The 19,755-nt window shown below is 41.2% G+C and overlaps 1 protein-coding gene across 1 annotated transcript; it reads left to right on the top strand.

The window, feature by feature from the left end:
• The first annotated feature begins 1,728 nt into the window (after positions 1–1,728).
• Positions 1,729–15,481, top strand: LOC142107068 (phospholipase A2 inhibitor NAI-like). The gene is made up of 7 exons (XM_075190209.1): positions 1,729–1,806; positions 7,862–7,975; positions 10,658–10,807; positions 11,270–11,407; positions 11,504–11,647; positions 12,796–12,921; positions 14,931–15,481. The coding sequence occupies exons 1-7, from the start codon at positions 1,752–1,754 to the stop codon at positions 15,167–15,169; spliced, it is 966 nt and encodes a 321-aa protein (XP_075046310.1). The 5' UTR covers positions 1,729–1,751; the 3' UTR covers positions 15,170–15,481.
• The last annotated feature ends 4,274 nt before the right edge of the window (positions 15,482–19,755 follow it).

The following is a 19,755-nucleotide window of genomic DNA, read 5'->3' as shown; positions in this document are numbered from 1 at the left end:
GGGAGCAGCCCGGGCAAAGTCCTGAAGAGGAGAGTGAGAGGAGGTGATCAGTGAAGTAGTGAGGCGGCGGTCACAGGCAGAGCGGAGGGGAGTGTAGGTAAAGATGAGATTGGAGATGTAGGGAGGGGAAGATTGACTTATGTTCTATATCACAAACATCATCATCATTTCTTTGTAAGATGCAACAAAACAGCGCTGTACTAAATACTTCCTAGTGCACTATATCTGTGTATAAAGAACCACAGTCCTTCTATGTTCCCTCCATTTGGAAAAGAACATAGAGCAAGCCTGGCCAACCTGTGGCTCTCCAGGTGTTATCAAACTACAAGTCCCAGAATGCTTGCCAATAGATAGCCAGCTGACTGCTGAAAGGGCATGCTGGAACTTGTAGTTTCACAACACTTGGAGAGCCACCGGTTGGCCGGCTCTGACGTAGAGTATCAGGTCTCTGCTTGAGAGTTGGCCGATATTCTGCAGTATCCTCATTCCCAGGCAGCTGCTTTCCTATATCTTCCCTGTCTTGCAAACAGTCGCTGGGCAAGGGAATGGTGACGTGACGGAAAGCAAAGCGCTGGAGGGAGGAGGGTGACTGGGACCGGAGGAGTTTCTTGCATTTCCAAGCAGGAGACATGAAATGCATTGTATGTACTTTTCCATGCGAACATGAATCAGATCCATAGTGATTACCTTCAACCTTTCCCAGCATCAGGGGCAGGCTGGGCTGGGGGGCAGGGGGGCCATCTGTCCTTCGGGCCGGTCCCATTGTGAGCAAAAATTTGCCAGCTCTCCTTTGCCTTGCATAGAGTGGTATAGGATACCCAGGACCATGGTTACCCCTCCCTGCCCACAGTTAAGGCGTCTCCCCCATACACTACACAACTCCAAACCCAGAACATGCCATCTTTTGTATTGAACAATTGCTTACGCGTCATTACATTATGGGAGCAGGATCAAAAATGACGCAATTCGTCAAACACCAATCCCTCAGCCTATACCCTCTCCGGGAACTCCCAGAGGGGCACTTCACAAAGTTGGCAAGTATGTTGCATTGTAATTGCCTAAGGAGTAGCGCTGTAGTGTTTTACTGGCAGTTTTTACGTTTTAATATTTAGTAATACATTGATAGAATGTTGATGTTGTTTTTTTTACATATAGCTGCTGCCTCTCAGAAACTGCCCCCCTATGTACAAGCCTTGGTTGCCTGATCATGTGACAAGATAATAATTAGTTCTGCTCTTCTCTTTGTTCAACAAATGTTTTAATACAATGTTGATTTCAGTCCAAAATAGTTTGAATAAAATCTTTTATCTGGTGTCAGATCAGAAATCTCATGGAAACATCATTTAACCAACTACTTGTAAAACGTCAAAATAGCTGTAACAGAATAGTTCATACTATAACTATAATAACATGCACGGATAAAAAGTAATCTAGAACGGCAGGTGAAGATATATTGTATTGTAATCTCCCCATATGAAGTCCGCTGGGAGTTTTCTCCAACTAATGGCTCCTGTTTTAAAATAAAAAATTTCTAACCCTTTGTTTGTCATTTTCTTGACTTCTTTTAAGGGCAGAGTATTTCTGTCCACATTTCTAAAGCACAAAGCTGCCAAATATGTAGATTGTTCAGAAAGGCAGCAAATATCAAGTAAGGGAGGGGATGACCCCAAGGAAGACAGGCAGGAGGATCGGGTGTACAGTCACGCAGGTGGAGATCAGAGGCGAGTACAGAGAAAGTAATTACAGAAATAATGAAAATGAGCAAGCTGCTGACTCTCCTACTCTTCTGCGTAGTTCTAGCTACAGGTGAGTCATTTATACATATAACTGGGATTATATTTACAGGGGGGATAGATGTTTCCCCTAGATCTAATTAAAACATAATTGGATATTGTACCACTGTGCAGTGTCCTATAGACATAACACGTTCATTCTGTTTGCTACTGTAAAGCTTCATAGACATAGATAGTAAATTAGACATACATTGAATCCAGGAGTTGGTTTGGAGCTCAGCGAAATGCAAAGTGTTGGTAGCGAGATTTGAGTTTGGGGATTTAGTTTCCAGTGTACAAGGCATCTTTATTGCATTTAGGAGCAGAAATTAAATATACTCCTGCTTAACTGTAATGTGCAAAGTAGGGGTTGGAAGCAGTTCAGTATTTGGCAGAGTCCCTTAGATAGAGATTGTTAATCCTAAAACATGGATTTTTTGCTTCTCTAAATGTAAAGTGTAGTTTTGCTAATGATTTAAGGGGTTGTTAGAAATGTGGGTGACAATCTAATCTGCAAATGAATGCAGTAACCTGATCTGAATTCTCCTGCAGCTAAAGAGACTTTAGCCGTACGTGGACATGTAACAATAGACTAGAACACAGTTCTATATAGAATTGTAACCAGCTGCTTGTTGGACTCAGGTAAACTCTATGGAGAGCAATGGGACAGCTCCCCAAGTGGTCAGGTTATCATGGAAAATGCTAACCGGGCAATTTCTTTTACGCCAACACATCCAGCTTTACAAACAAAGGACCAGTATGCCTGTGTGGTTGTCATAGTGAAGAACTGTACTTAATAATATGCAATAGTTCAGCATACAGTAGTTTGTCTTTTAATAAATACAAATGCCTTGTGCTGATTTTATAGTTTATAGTAGGTTTAGGTAACCTGTGTCTCCATATAGGCCTATAATGTGAAGGTCTCCTTTTTTACCTGTATGCAGATTGTCTCCATATGGGTCTGTATATAGAGTGCATCCATATGGGTCTGTAATGTACAGTAGCTCTATATGGATCTGTATAATAAGTATCTCTATATGGGTCTGTATGTAGAGTACCTCTATATGGGTCTGTATATAGGGTGCCTACATATGGGTCTGTATGTAGAGTACCTCTCTATGGGTCTGTATATAAAGTGCATCCATATGGATCTGTATGTACAATAGCTCTATATGGGTCTGTCATGTAGAGTACCACTATATAGGTCTGTATGTAGAGTACCTCTATATGGGTTTGTATGTAGAGTACCTCTATATAGGTCTATATGTACAATAGCTCTATATGGGTCTGTATGTAGAGTACCTCCATATGGGTCTGTATGTAGAGTACCTCCATATGGGTCTGTATGTAGAGTACCTCTATATGGGTCTGTATGTAGAGTACCTCCATATGGGTCTGTATGTAGAGTACCTCCATATAGGTCTGTATGTAGGGTACCTCCATATAGGTCTGTATGTAGAGTACCTCCATATGGGTCTGTATGTAAAGTACCTCCATATGGGTCTGTATGTAGGGTACCTCCATATAGGTCTGTATGTAGAGTACCTCTATATGGGTCTGTATGTAGAGTGCCTCCATATGGGTCTGTATGTAGAGTACCTCTATATGGGTCTGTATGTAGAGTACCTCTATATGGGTCTGTATGTAGAGTGCCTCCATATGGGTCTGTATGTAGAGTAGCTCTATATGGGTCTGTATGTAGAGTGCCTCTATATGGGTCTGTATGTAGAGTGCCTCCATATGGATCTGTATGTAGAGTATCTCCATATGGATCTGTATGTAGAGTACCTCTATATGGGTCTGTATGTAGAGTACCTCCATATGGGTCTGTATGTAGAGTACCTCCATATAGGTCTGTATGTAGAGTACCTCTATATGGGTCTGTATGTAGAGTGCCTCCATATGGGTCTGTATGTAGAGTACCTCTATATGGGTCTGTATGTAGAGTACCTCTATATTGGTCTTTATGTAGAGTGCCTCCATATGGGTCTGTATGTAGAGTACCTCTATATTGGTCTGTATGTAGAGTACCTCTATATTGGTCTGTATGTAGAGTACCTCTATATGGGTCTGTATGTAGAGTGCCTCCATATTGGTCTGTATGTAGAGTACCTCTATATGGGTCTGTATGTAGAGTACCTCTATATGGGTTTGTATGTAGAGTACCTCTATATTGGTCTTTATGTAGAGTGCCTCCATATGGGTCTGTATGTAGAGTACCTCTATATTGGTCTGTATGTAGAGTACCTCTATATTGGTCTGTATGTAGAGAACCTCTATATTGGTCTGTATGTAGAGTACCTCTATATTGGTCTGTATATAGGGTGCCTACATATGGGTCTGTATGTAGAGTACCTCTCTATGGGTCTGTATATAAAGTGCATCCATATGGATCTGTATGTACAATAGCTCTATATGGGTCTGTAATGTAGAGTACCACTATATGGGTCTGTATGTAGAGTACCTCTATATAGGTCTATATGTACAATAGCTCTATATGGGTCTGAAATGTAAAGTACCTCTATATGGGTCTGTATATAGGGTGCATCCATATGTGTCTGTAATGTACAGTAGCTTTATATGGGTCTGTATGTAGAGTACCTCTATATAGGTCTGTATGTAGAGTACCTCCATATAGGTCTGTATGTAGAGTACCTCTATATAGGTCTGTATGTAGAGTGCCTCCATATGGGTCTGTATGTAGAGTACCTCCATATGGGTCTGTATGTAGGGTACCTCTATATGGGTCTGTATGTAGAGTACCTCCATATGGATCTGTATGTAGAGTGCCTCCATATGGATCTGTATGTAGAGTACCTCTATATGGGTCTGTATGTAGAGTGCCTCCATATGGGTCTGTATGTAGAGTACCTCTATATGGGTCTGTATGTAGAGTACCTCCATATGGGTCTGTATGTAGAGTACCTCCATATAGGTCTGTATGTAGGGTACCTCCATATAGGTCTGTATGTAGAGTACCTCCATATGGGTCTGTATGTAAAGTACCTCCATATGGGTCTGTATGTAGGGTACCTCCATATAGGTCTGTATGTAGAGTACCTCTATATGGGTCTGTATGTAGAGTGCCTCCATATGGGTCTGTATGTAGAGTACCTCTATATGGGTCTGTATGTAGAGTACCTCTATATGGGTCTGTATGTAGAGTGCCTCCATATGGGTCTGTATGTAGAGTAGCTCTATATGGGTCTGTATGTAGAGTGCCTCTATATGGGTCTGTATGTAGAGTGCCTCCATATGGATCTGTATGTAGAGTACCTCCATATGGATCTGTATGTAGAGTACCTCTATATGGGTCTGTATGTAGAGTACCTCCATATGGGTCTGTATGTAGAGTACCTCCATATAGGTCTGTATGTAGAGTACCTCTATATGGGTCTGTATGTAGAGTGCCTCCATATGGGTCTGTATGTAGAGTACCTCTATATGGGTCTGTATGTAGAGTACCTCTATATTGGTCTTTATGTAGAGTGCCTCCATATGGGTCTGTATGTAGAGTACCTCTATATTGGTCTGTATGTAGAGTACCTCTATATTGGTCTGTATGTAGAGTACCTCTATATGGGTCTGTATGTAGAGTGCCTCCATATTGGTCTGTATGTAGAGTACCTCTATATGGGTCTGTATGTAGAGTACCTCTATATGGGTTTGTATGTAGAGTACCTCTATATTGGTCTTTATGTAGAGTGCCTCCATATGGGTCTGTATGTAGAGTACCTCTATATTGGTCTGTATGTAGAGTACCTCTATATTGGTCTGTATGTAGAGAACCTCTATATTGGTCTGTATGTAGAGTACCTCTATATTGGTCTGTATGTAGAGTACCTCTATATTGGTCTGTATATAGGGTGCCTACATATGGGTCTGTATGTAGAGTACCTCTCTATGGGTCTGTATATAAAGTGCATCCATATGGATCTGTATGTACAATAGCTCTATATGGGTCTGTAATGTAGAGTACCACTATATGGGTCTGTATGTAGAGTACCTCTATATAGGTCTATATGTACAATAGCTCTATATGGGTCTGAAATGTAAAGTACCTCTATATGGGTCTGTATATAGGGTGCATCCATATGTGTCTGTAATGTACAGTAGCTTTATATGGGTCTGTATGTAGAGTACCTCTATATGGGTCTGTATGCAGAGTGCCTCCATATGGGTCTGTATGTAGAGTACCTCTATATTGGTCTGTATGTAGAGTACCTCTATATAGGTCTATATGTAGAGTACCTCCATATGGGTCTGTATGTAGAGTACCTCTCTATAGATTTGTATGCAGATTCTCCATATGGGTCTCTCTGTAGCATACCTGCCAGCTCTCATGGTCCTACCGTGAGCCTCATGGTTTAGAACCATGGATCTTGGCGATTTTCAAGTCTCAAATGGTAAACTAGCACCAATCATATTTTTCTTTCTTTATGGTGTATTAAAAGTCCTAGACTAGCACAGATATGTTTAATATTAAAGGGCCTCCCTCAGAGCCTGTAAAGCCTTGGACCTCCATCCGGGCCTTTAATGCAGATGGCCTCCATACAGGCTTGTAATACAGTGGACCTCCATACGGGCTTGTAATGCAGTGGGCCTCCATACGGGCTTGTAACACACTGGGCCTCTATATGGACCTGTAACACACTGGGCCTCTATATGGGCCTGTACGCAGAGTACCTCCATATGAACCTGTATGTATAGAGCTTATTAGTCTAGCCTGGTTAGGTTTGTTGTCTTCCAATGCATTTTCGTCAATAAATTTCAAATAGGTTTAGATATGAAAGCCAGCAGTATTTTTGTTTGTTCAATAATTCCTATTTGTAGTGCGCAATTGTTTTCTTGTAGATTTGTTTATGAGCTGAACCAAAATCAAATACTTTCAAATCTCATTCCTGTATAGTTCAAAGCTAAGCATGAAAGCAGCCAGCAATATACTTGATAATATTTTGTAAAGTAATTTCACATAAAAGAAGATTTTAGCTAATTACTACTATAGTGTTGCAGGAATCTTAATATATGTAATTAGTAGGTTTTGAAATTTTTCTTTTGGGTGTTACTGTGCGTCATTAGATAGATAACCCTGACATAATCTCTACATGAGAGTAATGGTGGGAAGCAGGGAGACCAAGAGCTGGTGCTATAATTCAGGCTGGGTACACACTACAGAAAATGTATCCCAATCCAACATCTTTATCGATATTACCAACAACAGAAAAAAAAGGTCCCAATCACCGTGCCGGTTCATGTGTACACACTGTACACGTTTTACACAAGTTACCTTCAGATCTGTGCTCTACATCTGTCATAACCATCGGTTGAAAAGATCCTGACTCACACACACTCCACAGAGATCTATGGACACTGCTGGTCCTGAGTACATACACACTGCAGAATTGGAACGACATTGTTGCATTTTCGAACGAGATTTTTAGTCCGGTTTAAAGATCAAATGAAACGACACGATGTGCTTTAGAACGATAATTGTTCATTTTTGGAGCGTACACACTAATGCAATATCAGGCAGAACGGTCGTTTATCGTCTGATTGGCCCGATAATTAGCTGGAAAAACTGTAGTGTGTACCCAGCCTTAATGCTCTGATACCGACTTTGATTTTTGTGGACATTTGGACTTTTTATTTATTAAAATAGTGAGCAAGGGTTTGAAAACTGCGTGTTTGTCTTAATTTGTTAGCCTTTTTGGTATAATGGGATCCAAATAACAACTTAAATACCTCCGTGGCCGCCCATGCGGTAGAAGGCACACTGTGCATGGGAAGTGTTTAGTCTCAGTAAAAATATTGGACAGGATCCTCCAACCACCAACTCTTAGCTGGTGCAGAATTGAAGGATGAAGCAAAGAGATGAACCGTATCCACCCCTCATTACAATAATCTCACTCCGCAAAAGGAAATCTCATTCGTCACAGGATTGGACTGATATGTGAGGCGGGTCACTTCTGGAGTAATGTGTGTTGTCATTACTGGTATTTTGGGGTATAATGTGAGATATAATGTGTGAAAAGTAATGGGGTAAATTGTAACTAAGACTTTTTCTCTAAAATTATAACCCTCTTTCTTAGGTCTATCACTGCAATGTAAACAGTGCGCCGGATTACCGTATAACTGCACGGAATCACCCCAATTGTGTTACATCAACCAGACCAGCTGTATGTCACAATCATTCACTATTGTAGGTAAGCTGTAAAAAATCTCTTCTTTACCATCCCACCTTGTGTTACACTATCGTTCACCTTCTCGAGCATCTACAGTTCTGAAGACCACTCTCTAGTTTCTTTCATGAACCATGTTCTTCTTCAACTACTTCTAAGGACCCGTATGTAAAAACTCTGTTTTGCAATCATAGCAGAGAAAGCGTTTGGTACCTGCTTAGCCAACATGACAGTGATATCACAGTACAAAATAACGTATAAATGACATTACATTGATAAGTTCATAGACATTTGCTTCTGAGACCAAAAGGCACTTTCTAAACACTTGCAGAAGAATGGACCTTTGTCTACTGAAATCTTGTAATAATGTCTTGAACTAAGCTGCATATTATAGGTTCCATGTACATAAATGTTAATGATGTAAATGAAACCTATAATTGTTAATATTGTTAATGTCAGTCAACAAGTCTTCAAGACAATCTTAACTCAAAATATTAATTTGTTTGGGATGCATAGGTTAAGAGTAGTTTTAACTACTCGTCCTCAACACAGTACTTGTGATTTAGAAAACTGACAGGATGGCTATGTAAGTGGATTATGGGAAACAGACAAAAACAATCGCAAGCTAGTAAATGGTAGGTTTTACCAGCAGTCTTAGTGCCACCTTTATCGAAGCTAAGTAAAAGTCTTCCACAAGAATACTACTCTTCCTAAGCATCCTAAACATAGTACTTTTGATTTAGAAAACTGACAGGATGGCTATGTAAGTGGATTATAGGAAACAGCCAAAAACAATTGCAAGCTAGTAAATGGTAGGTTCTAACAGCAGGCTTAGTGCCACTTTTATAGAAGCTAAGTAAACGTCTTCCACATGAATATTATTACATGCTCATCTCTAATTATTTATATTAAATAAATACAAAAGGGGAATTAAAAATAGGATTAGCGTGGTTATAATATCCTTCTGTGTGTAATAGGATTTATGGAAAATAATATGCCATCAGCCACATGTTTGTTAAAAGATAATTTCACTGTCATATATACACCATTTAAGCTTTCAAATGATCTTTTTAAAATACATTTATTCCAGCAAAGCTTCTTGAGTTTTACAGTTCAATATTGAGAATTTATCCCTTGTGCAAATCAGCAAAAGAGTTGATCCAGTGCCGCTTACTGTGTAATCCCAAAGATTTGTAGCGAACGACATATCAAACTGTCTATTTCTCCAGATGAAGATTTCTTTGCCGGCAGTATTTAAGTATAGAAACACTGAAAACATAACAATTGCATTTCTAAGCATCTATTCCGTTCATGTCGTGTTGTAAATCAAATGTTCTTCTTGCGTGAAGATATAAACGTCCAGGATTAAAGGATATTTTAATTAAAATGTTTTAAAGAAAGGCCGTAACTTCAAAACTATGTTTGTGTTCCATACAAGAATTGTTTAGTATAACCCTCAACATTTGTGACTTAAAAATTGGGACGACACCAAACATGCCTTGCGTGTAATTCAGAATAGTCTGTAAGTGATAGCCATTATTGCCTGTAGCAATACGGACGGTCTCACAAGAACACCAGACTTTTGGGAGGTATGAATTTGGCCTTGAGTTATTGTATCATATTACGTATTCCGGTTACCCTCACTTCCAATACAACAATGCAATGCTCTCCAAACACTTTCATTGCCGCGTGCAACAAAACGCAGGCAATACTTCCGTAATTTCCCACCGATATGGGACAAAACTGTCCTGATCTTTATGGTAGGACAGAGCCCTCAAATCGGGACTGTCCCACCTAAATTGGGGCGATTGGGAGGTATGCGGTTCATATGCTCGATACCACCCTTATGGGGGTCCTGTAAGAGGCCAGGGTAAAGGGGGTTGGGATCTCCAGGGCCTGTAATCACCAGGGAGCATCAAGGGCCCCCACTTATTGGTTGTGATTTATGGTTATGGCTGATGCTGATGGATACACTGTTTTTTTCTTTCCACCTTCGCAAAAGATTGATGTTAAAATAAAGCTGTGATCTCTTTTTCTCCAAAATTTATTCTCATGTCTTTGTTTCAAGGGGAAAAGTGGGGTTGGTTAACGAGGAAGAGGGGCATCAGCTGTTAGACAGTCTATGCCATTGGTAATGGGTAATCCGATGCTTTAATAACAACACTGAGTATATAGACATATATAATCCGATTGCCATAAAAGCTACCTGCTTGAAATGCTGACTTGCACTAATAGAGACATAGAACATCTCCGAAAACATTACCTTGCAGACTGCTATCAGTTCCGAACTCCCTCCACAAAACAGAGAGACATTCAGCTTTGTGAATTTAAAGCTGCAGGCTTAACCCTAACCCTTAAAATAAACTGTCAAGTTGTGGGGTCCTGCCTTTGCTGCTTTAAATTCACAGAGCTGAATGTCTCTCTGTTTTGTGTTGTAAAACTGAAGTGCCAGACAGTTCGGAATTGATAGCCGTCTGCAAGGTAGTGTTTTCGGAAATGTTCTGTGTCTCTATTAATGTAAGTCAGAATTTCAAGCAGGTCGCTTTTATGCCAATCGGATTATATATGTCTATATTCTCTGTGTCGTTATTAAAAGCATCGCAGTAACGTACCCCACCGGTTTATGCATGGGTGATCCGACGTGTTGAAATTGCCCGTCAATCAACGTATCTGGCGTTATATGACTGAATTGTCTTTCCCTTGCAGAGAATGGGCTAGTCACAGAAAAGACATATAAAGGCTGCTCCCAGGGACTTGTCTGCAATGAAACCGTGTACGTGGATCTGGGCTACAAGAAGACCTATATCAGTTCTCAGTGCTGCAATACTGACAACTGCAACACTGGCACATACTACAGTAAGGACTAAGTTAAGGCTGCCTAATGATGCCACAGGGCCATTTCTGGGGGTTCTATCCTCAATTCCCAAAATCACCTGAGTCCTCTCAGGTGATTTTGGGAAGGGGGTTATCTATAAAAGAGGCCCACACAAATAGTCCCCAGCAGTGAGAGTCCCTACATTGCATCACTTATAAATTGATTGTGCTACTCCCAATTTGTGTCCCTCTGTCTGTGAAGCATGTATGGGATCAGTAGCTGACAGAGAATACTGGTCCTTGTAGTGCCATTATAGAGGCTTTTATGGTACCTCCTGGTAAGTCAGCCCTCAGTTCACAAAAAAACAGGACTATATGACCCAATACAGGGGCTCTCATTGTTTAGAGTTAGTGTCTAAAGTCGTTCCATTCTAACGTTTTGTTCTCCCAAGAACCAGGGAGAAGACGTATCATAAAATCTGACATCTCCGGTCTCCTTTTCAGATCGAGTCCCCGTAGCTGCGCTATTTTGTCAGACGTGTCAGGGGAACAGCGGGTCCTGCGCAACCTCTAACCTGACCAGTATTCAGTGCGCTGGCGTGCAGGATCGTTGTATGACCGCCACCACCATGTATGTTAACGGTAAGATACAAGAACGGGTCTAGACCAGCACATATCTATATATGTGTTTATGCACCTTATCTTCATACTGCAAATACATTTCTCTTCTCCCTGCAGTCTCCAGCTCTGATGTTGTGATTAAAGGCTGCGGGACAGGTAACCTGTGTGGCCGGAGGCTGGAATATAACACCGGCAAAGGAAGAGTGTACACAGAGGTTTCATGCTGTGGGAGAACCAACTGCAATCAGGGTCTAAAGACAGGTACCGCAAACGTTTCACCTAAATGCAGGGTATTTATACAAAGGGCATAGTTTCCTACACTCTCGGAATGTCTGGGAGACTCCCAAATTTCTGGGAGTCTTCCCGAACTCCCGGGAGAGCAGGGCAACCTCCCAGAATCCGGCCGTTCGGTAAATTAAATGAAGGGGGCGGGGCTTAATGATGCGGTTCTTGTCATTAAGCCCCATGACCTTCCAATTCCATAACAGACAGCTGAAGGCCCTCCCACACCTTTAGGACAGGGTCCTTATGGGATCTCATCTGGGTCAAAAAAGCTTGGGTTTCTCTGACATCGCTGGCCCTGCCCCTATAAATGAATCAGCCAATCCACATTGTGCATTTCTGCAAAGAGAGTTACTCAGCTGTCAGTCACTGTCTGCTTGCTTAGATAGAGACACACCACCCTCCTGACACAGCCACCTGCTCCAGAGGAGTGAAGGAGAGCATTTGGGATATATTTAGTTAATTATAATGATATCACAACAGTTGAAATCCCTGTCAGATTTTATTAGGACAGGAAGTGGCGTCATTTGCTTGTAATGTAGTGGGGAAGCCATAGTTTGCTTTTTTTACGCCAGAGTTGCAATGTCATGTCCTGTTTATATGTTACAATGAAATTTAACTATTAACTAAATATTTTCCAGGTTAGTGGTCATTTAATACTTAGGGGGCTATTTATTAACAAATGGCGATAACGTTGTGTCTGCTGTTACACGCATGTGTGAGCCGTCTAGCTGTCTAGCTGTACACTGGAACTTGGTCTTTCAGTTCCACTTAAGGGATATTAAAAATAAAAAAAAATAATAAATATTATTAAAATAATAAAGCAATTTTGCATTAATTACCTTCTGTCATTGCTATCCTGAGATGTACTGAATTTTAAATAGGCTTCCCTATGCTTTGCTATCATTGGCAAGAGCCGGTGAATCTGACCTCCGGCATTGATTACTGCCGGTAAGAGCAGTGCTTTTACCACAGGTAACCCCTTGATGTATCGGGCGAAGCTTTTAGCCCTTTGATACATATACCACTTGGTCCATCTATTGCTCCAACCAAACCAGCTGCCCTTCCACGGCCAATCCTGTCCTCCCTAATGTCATCCGGTTTAATGAAACCTTTGTCTTCAACAGTGACAGTGAACGAGACCACCAATGATATGTCGTGTTATGCCTGTAACGAAACAGGCAAAGGAGAATGCACCAAACCAACCACAGTCAGATGTACAGGAAACATGACCACATGCCTGGATATACAAGGTATTAACGCATGCTAAGGTTACATGCTACGTCAAGCTTCTCACCTGGGAAATGTGCATATATATCATACTTGCCAGCTCTCCCTGAATGTCAGGGAGACTCCCTGAAACAGGGGTGATCTCCCTCACTCCCTGAAGAGTCTGGCATTCTCCCGGATGCTGAGCCAGTACAAGACGTGGTTGGCTTCGCCATCTGTGGCATGATTACTCAGTTCAGAAATTGTGTCCTATGTCCATGTATTGATGCCTGTGGAGGTGGCCATTTTCATGGAGGCCAAGATTTAATCAAAGACTGACAGGTAAGACACCATTACTTCAGTAATGGAGACAGAAATGTAAAAGACACTTCAGTCTCTAAAGATTCATTAGCTGCTTTTCTATAACGCATAGTTCCCTACTCTCCTGGAATGTCCAGGAGACTCATGCATTTCTGGGAGACCTCCCGGGAGAGCAGTGCAACCTCCTGGTTCTCGCCCCGCAATAGATAAGTGGTGGGGGCCGTGCTTAATGACACAAATATTGCATCATCTTAGCCCCGCTGTAATTGGCCAAAATTGTGATAATCGTTTAGGGGCGGGGCCAAAATTATGCAATTCGTCAAGCCTCACCCTGCACGCCCACCTCCCCTGGAATCTCCCTGAAGCCAACGAGGAAAAGTTGGCAAGTATGATATATATGAATGTTACATGATTACTGTTTATAGTGGATCAACTTGTATTTTAGGGAAACACAGTTATTTTTTATACTATTGTTATTAGCTTGTACTAAAGTACCACTGCATGCAGCAGCCAGGATCACAAGCTCTGGGCCTAGGGCGGCACAGTTGCAGCGGCGGTACTCTGCACACTTTGTATGTCACCGTTTGTTTTTTCACTTTGTATATTAATAATGAAATAATTTGCATGTTATAAACAATTAGCCAAGGACTCAATAAAGGATGGAGAGCAATGGCGGTGCGTAGGGGAAAGTATAGATGCACAAAGAAGATGACTTAAGGGGCAAATTAATGCAATTTGGGCTTAATTGCAGTCCTGTACAGTGGGGGGATTAAACAAATACTCCATTCGCCTTTCTGTATTTTAACTAATGTATAATCGCAAATCCAATGTATTAGAGAACGAGAGATACAAAAAGCGCCAGTGAAAGCGAACATTACAGGAAGGAACTACGAAGATAAAATACATAGATCAGTGTTACCCTGAATTTTCACTGCTGTTCTGTTATAAAGTAAAGCATACAGGCCTACTCTCCCGGACTTTCCGGAAGACTCCTGAATCACGGAGTTTCCTACCGTACTCCATCCTCCTTGGAGATTAGACCACCCTACCAGATCCTGCTTCTCTTTCTTGTGAAGTGGGCGCGTCGAGGGCTTGAGATCCGCGTGATTCACTTCTTTGAGCAGCTGTGGGTGGGGCTTAATGATGCAAATTACGTCACCATGACCCCGCCCCCGAGGGGATGCCCTAACAAGTGTGAGGTAAAGCATCAGGGCAAAATAAGTATGGCCTGATTCATTGAGTAATCTTGTGCCCAAAACTCATTAAGAAAAGCACCAAAACTTTTTTTTTTTCTTTAGTATATTAAATTATAGAAATAATTCCTTTCTAACATATACAGTACATGGATCTTCTTTGAGGAGTGATAAGGAAGCTCTCAGTCCAGCTCTCTTTCAAGTTAAGAGATAGAGGTGTACGCAGCAATCTCAAACAGAGAACAGGACATGATTCAATGCAGTAAATAGAGATAGAGAACACTGGAGAGAAGATTATGGTTAAGTCGATTCCTTTCCACTGAAATAGTTGACCTATCCATTCTCTAATGATTGCCATCCGGATATCCTGTCATCTTGCCCCATGGGGTTCTATAAGTAAACATGTTCGGCATAAACGTTCCATGAGCCGTATATGAACATCCAGTATATTTAAAATACCTACAGATTTAAAAAGTACCGATATTTATTTATCATTTATTAATATTTTTTCTCTCTCTGTCCTGGGTGTATTTCTACAGGGTTTCCTCGGGGAAACACGCTGATGCGAGGCTGCTGTTCCAAGGACGTGTGTTTGGGCCTCTCGGCATCCCTGCTAATCCAGGCCAGTCAGAAGCTTTACTGCTGCACGGGCAACCTGTGTAACACCGGGTCTGTCGCGTCATATTTCAACGCCGGCTCCACCCCAGCGGCCAGCGGTGTATTAATATCAGTCACCACTCTCTTGGTGCTTATGAAAGAGCTGTTGACATTATTATGATTGACGAGAACATGACACGGACATATAAAACACTCCGAGGGAATGACACCTTAAAGTGTACCCATTACCCACACACAGTGGGGCAGCCATTTTGTCAGATGTTCACGAGAATGCAGCCAATGAATTCTCCTCATGCCTTATACACATGTGATGTCACTTTCTGCCAGTAAGCTGATTGACCAGGCTGCATTCTCATGTACTTTGATAGAGGTGCCTCCACAGAGTATAGATGCATTGTAAAAAAGAGCTTGGATGGGAAGGGGTTCCATGGGTTCAATTCCACCTTTCCCATTCTGTAAATAAATGGAACTATCCGCATACCTGTATCTATTTTCATGCTTAAAATTGTTTCTTTTAATTTATTTTATAATAAAATTCAACTTTCAGAATTGGTCTATAGTGATTCATGACTTTATTTTTCTGCATTTAAAATTCACTGCTAGATATATATATATATATATATATATATATATATATATTAATGTGCTTGGAACAGTTGCTAGAATCCTATGTGAGTCACTATAGTTTTCTCACACTTGTCACAAGTAATATTAACTATAAGTACTATGAGTTTGTCAGGATAACTCAGTTTTCCCTCTGCAATCTTCAGTCATGTGACCTTTTAATTCATCTTCATCCCTTGTATCTAAACAGAACTAGACCTGGAGCCAGCGCTATAATGAGGCAATGGCCTAGGGAGCCAGCATTTGGTGGGGCGCCTAAAACACTGACTGAGTGATATCATTTGACTGATTTTGTGTTCTCACAGTTCTCACGAATGACCCCCCACTCCCACCCCGCAACGGGCCGTTGTCTGCCCTACAAGCTTAAATTAAACACAAGCTCATCCTTATTGGCTGACAAAGGAGAAGTCAGGGAGGGAGGTGATTATGTGAATTGCCTCTCCTGACCACTTATGGTCAGGAGAGGTGGGGAGGTCTTATTTAGACCTCCCAGCTGAATCTCCCAGAGGTCAGCTCTATAAATTTGGCAGGTATGGTTAAGCCCAGAGCTAGACACTAGAATCTCCTAAATATGTTAGCATCATATCATATATAAAGCATGCAAAAAAAAAAAATCCAAATCAGTTTGAAGCCGGCAGGTTTAGGGCACAGATCAGGGTTCACAGCTCCGGTGGCAAAGATAGACAACACTCTGCTGGCTTTAAAATATTTTGATGTCTGTGTTATATTTATATATTAATATAATCTATTATTTAAGTAACAGAAATGACTGTGCTTAGGTTGAGCTATATTATTTCAATATACAAATAATACAAATTTTATGCACATGGGCTTTGAAACCATGGAGATCTAAGCTGGTAAGGAAAGGGTGGCATGGGGTGATAAAGAAAAGGACAGTCAAAATACATTTGGTGATAAAAATTAACAATTATAGCACTTCAGGCAGCAGACATCCTATGCTTCCGTTGCTGCAGAGTATATGCACAGGTTGGTGTGAAAACATGGTCTAAGACCCCATTTCTCTTGGTGCCACTGGTCTGGGACCTAACATGTCAGTGTGCCATTGTTGTGGGACCCCACATGTCAAGATGCCATGGGACTCTAAGGGGTATATTTACTAAACTGGGGGTTTGAAAAAAGTGGAGATGTTGCCTATAGCAACCAATCAGATTCTATCTGTCATTTTGTAGAATGTACTAAATAAATGTTAACTAGAATCTGATTGGTTGCTATAGGCAACATCTCCACTTTTTCAAAACCACAGTTTAGTAAATATACCTCGAAGTGTTAAGATGCAATTGTTTGGGACCTCAAAATTGGCAGTTCGGAATAGAATAAATTCAGGGATCTGAAAAACAGATTCTAGGGTGGGAATTCAATTGCCGGCCATAATGCGCAAGGACATCGCGCTGTGCACATTGCCGGCAATTACGGTAGAAATCTTTGCTCACTTTTCTTCACACCTCTATGGGGCATGAGGGGAAATGAATTGTCTTGCAGACGTTCCAGAGAAAGTTTGCGGCTAATTGAATTCTCCCGTAAGGACTCTACTTGGGGTCCCCGCCTACACGTTGCGCACCTTTGGAATGGAGAATACATAGAGGGTAAAAAAGGGTGTCAAATTAAGGAGTATTATAATTTGGGACAGGCCAAGTTACTAAAGGATTCTCCAGTGAGCTCTGATTTTAAGTGTGTCCCTTTTGTATGTTTAGTACAAGGTAAGCAATACCTGCCAACAGTCCAACACTCCATATTTATGGCGGCCAAGAGAGGCGTGGCCTGCCAAGAAAATATGGGGCATGGGCAGATCAGGTCATGGCATGGCCGTATCAGGAACATGGTTGAGAGATAGGAGACAGTAAAGAAAAAGTGACCATATTACCCTATAAAAATACAAAAATCATATGTCAAATTATTTTTTACGTTAGGAATAAACTGTGTGGTATATAAAACAGGGACATTTGTATCCGCATTTACTGGTGGGATCTTCCTACTCTAGTTCAAGACTGAGGGACTCATACAGTGGTTCTATTAGGTATTCAGTACAGTCAATTACTTCACCTGAAAAAGATTAAAAACTGACATCTATAAATCTAAACCACATTAGAGTCATATTAACCTCTACACATCATTAATTGGCAATGAACACTCATGGGTAAATTTACTAAGGCTTCAATAAAGGAAAAGTGGAGGTGTTGCCAATAGCAACCAATCAGATCGTAGCTATCATTCTACAACATTTACTAGATAAATGACAACTAGAATCTGATTGGTTGCTATAGGCAACCCCTCCACATTTCCTTTTTAGAATCTTTAGTAAATCTACCCATGTGTCTTAAGGTCCTATGGAAGGTCAGATGTCACAGACAGGTCAAAAGATGAAAACGGACACACCTGTGATATTCTTACCTTTAAAAGTCCCAGTGCTTTGTCATACCCACAACCAGGCTAAATGCAGGACTGCTGAACCATGGCGATGTACATGAAGTGTGTCCTGGAATACAAAAGAATCTTTGCGCAGTGAGACCGGTATCTACAGTGATGAATAAAGGAAGGTTGGTGGCATTAACTCATTCACATGTCGTTAAAGGTCACTCTGTCATCTGATGACACTGAACAGATAATGAACTTAACTGACATAGATGATGTCCACAGGGGCCACCATTACAACAGTATAAATTAGTCTTGTAAAAATCCCCTGACTGATTGTGAAACTACTGCTCCCAGCATGGGGAGTGGTGCTTAGTCCTTGAAGTAGTGAATCGCTTTTGAGGGGGAGCACTGTTAGCAGCAACATAGTCACAAGATGAAAGGAGAAATTCCCTGAATGAGGGGATGGTTTATCACAGAGGAGAAGATGCCCTAAATGAGGGGATGGTTTTATCACAGAGAAGAGTCCCTGGATGAGGGGATGGTTTATTACAGAGGAGAAGAGTCCCTGGATGAGGGGATGGTTTATTACAGAGGAGAAGAGTCCCTGGATGAGGGGATGGTTTATTACAGAGAAGAGGCTCTGGATGAGGGAATGGTTTTACCACAGAGGAGGAATCCCTGGATGACAAGATGGATGGGTTGAGATGGGGTGAGAAGCTGTGAGATGCCATATAGTATGCCTGCAGAGCTGGTGAGCTAGAGAGACTGCAAAAACTTTGATTGTGAAACTACTGCTCCCAGCATGAAACATTGTATATAAATGTCCTCTATTGTAATTTGCATTGATAAAGTGCTGTTTAGAAGGAGTAAGGCGACTGGGTATTTAAAAGAAAACAATTTGACATATGCTTAAAGAACTGCCAGAGCTAAAGAGAGCAAAAGGAAGGGGGTGCATCACAATTATACCCTGACATCCCAAAGCTGCACACAGCACCACGGGGTTCACACTAGCATTGATCGTCTCATAATTTGCAAGTCTGATATACCGTTGGTTGTCTTTGTATATCACTGTTGACTGACATGTTGGCCCTCTGAGATATTCTAACAGGTGCCACAACCAAATCACCTCTTGGCTACCATTAGATGCTAAAAACATATTGGGTTGATTCATCAAGACAAGCATACAGAGCGCAACGTAAATCGGCTCTGTGCACTCCCGAATGCAACAAGGAGCAGATCTGAAGATACGTGCGCTGATGAATTTGGGAGTAGCTCTGCTCTGTTCTGTTATACAAGACACTGCAGGATACGTCCAATGCCTATGTGGAATATATATTCACAAAAGAACACACAGAATTTTTTTTTTATTGAATTTAATGTTCCCTGTTAATAATTTAGGCATCAATGACAAAACAGATAAAAAAATAGTTTTTTATATTTTGTTCTCCATGAAATATATTTATTATGATGATTTTAATGTCTACTGAACATAAAATAATAAAATACATTTTTTACAGTTGCTCCTTAACTTTGAGATGCCCAAAGCTTGCATCAGATGTGGCTCAAGTTTTTCATGCCCTTAGTGCACATTGACTACAAGCGAAAACGCCTTCCCCTTCCCCGTCCTGTTTACTCCCAGAAATCATAGGCTGTAGTAAGTGTCCTTTGCGTATGATGATGAATTGAATGTTGCTGCGCTTAGTTGCGTATGGTCCGGTTCTGGGCTTGTGCAGATTAAATTTGTGTATG

Source organism: Mixophyes fleayi, chromosome 11, assembly GCF_038048845.1.
Source record: "Mixophyes fleayi isolate aMixFle1 chromosome 11, aMixFle1.hap1, whole genome shotgun sequence".
Lineage (NCBI taxonomy): Eukaryota > Metazoa > Chordata > Amphibia > Anura > Limnodynastidae > Mixophyes > Mixophyes fleayi.
The sequence above is the reverse complement of the archived record's forward strand: the minus strand, read 5'-3'. Positions and strand labels throughout refer to the sequence as shown.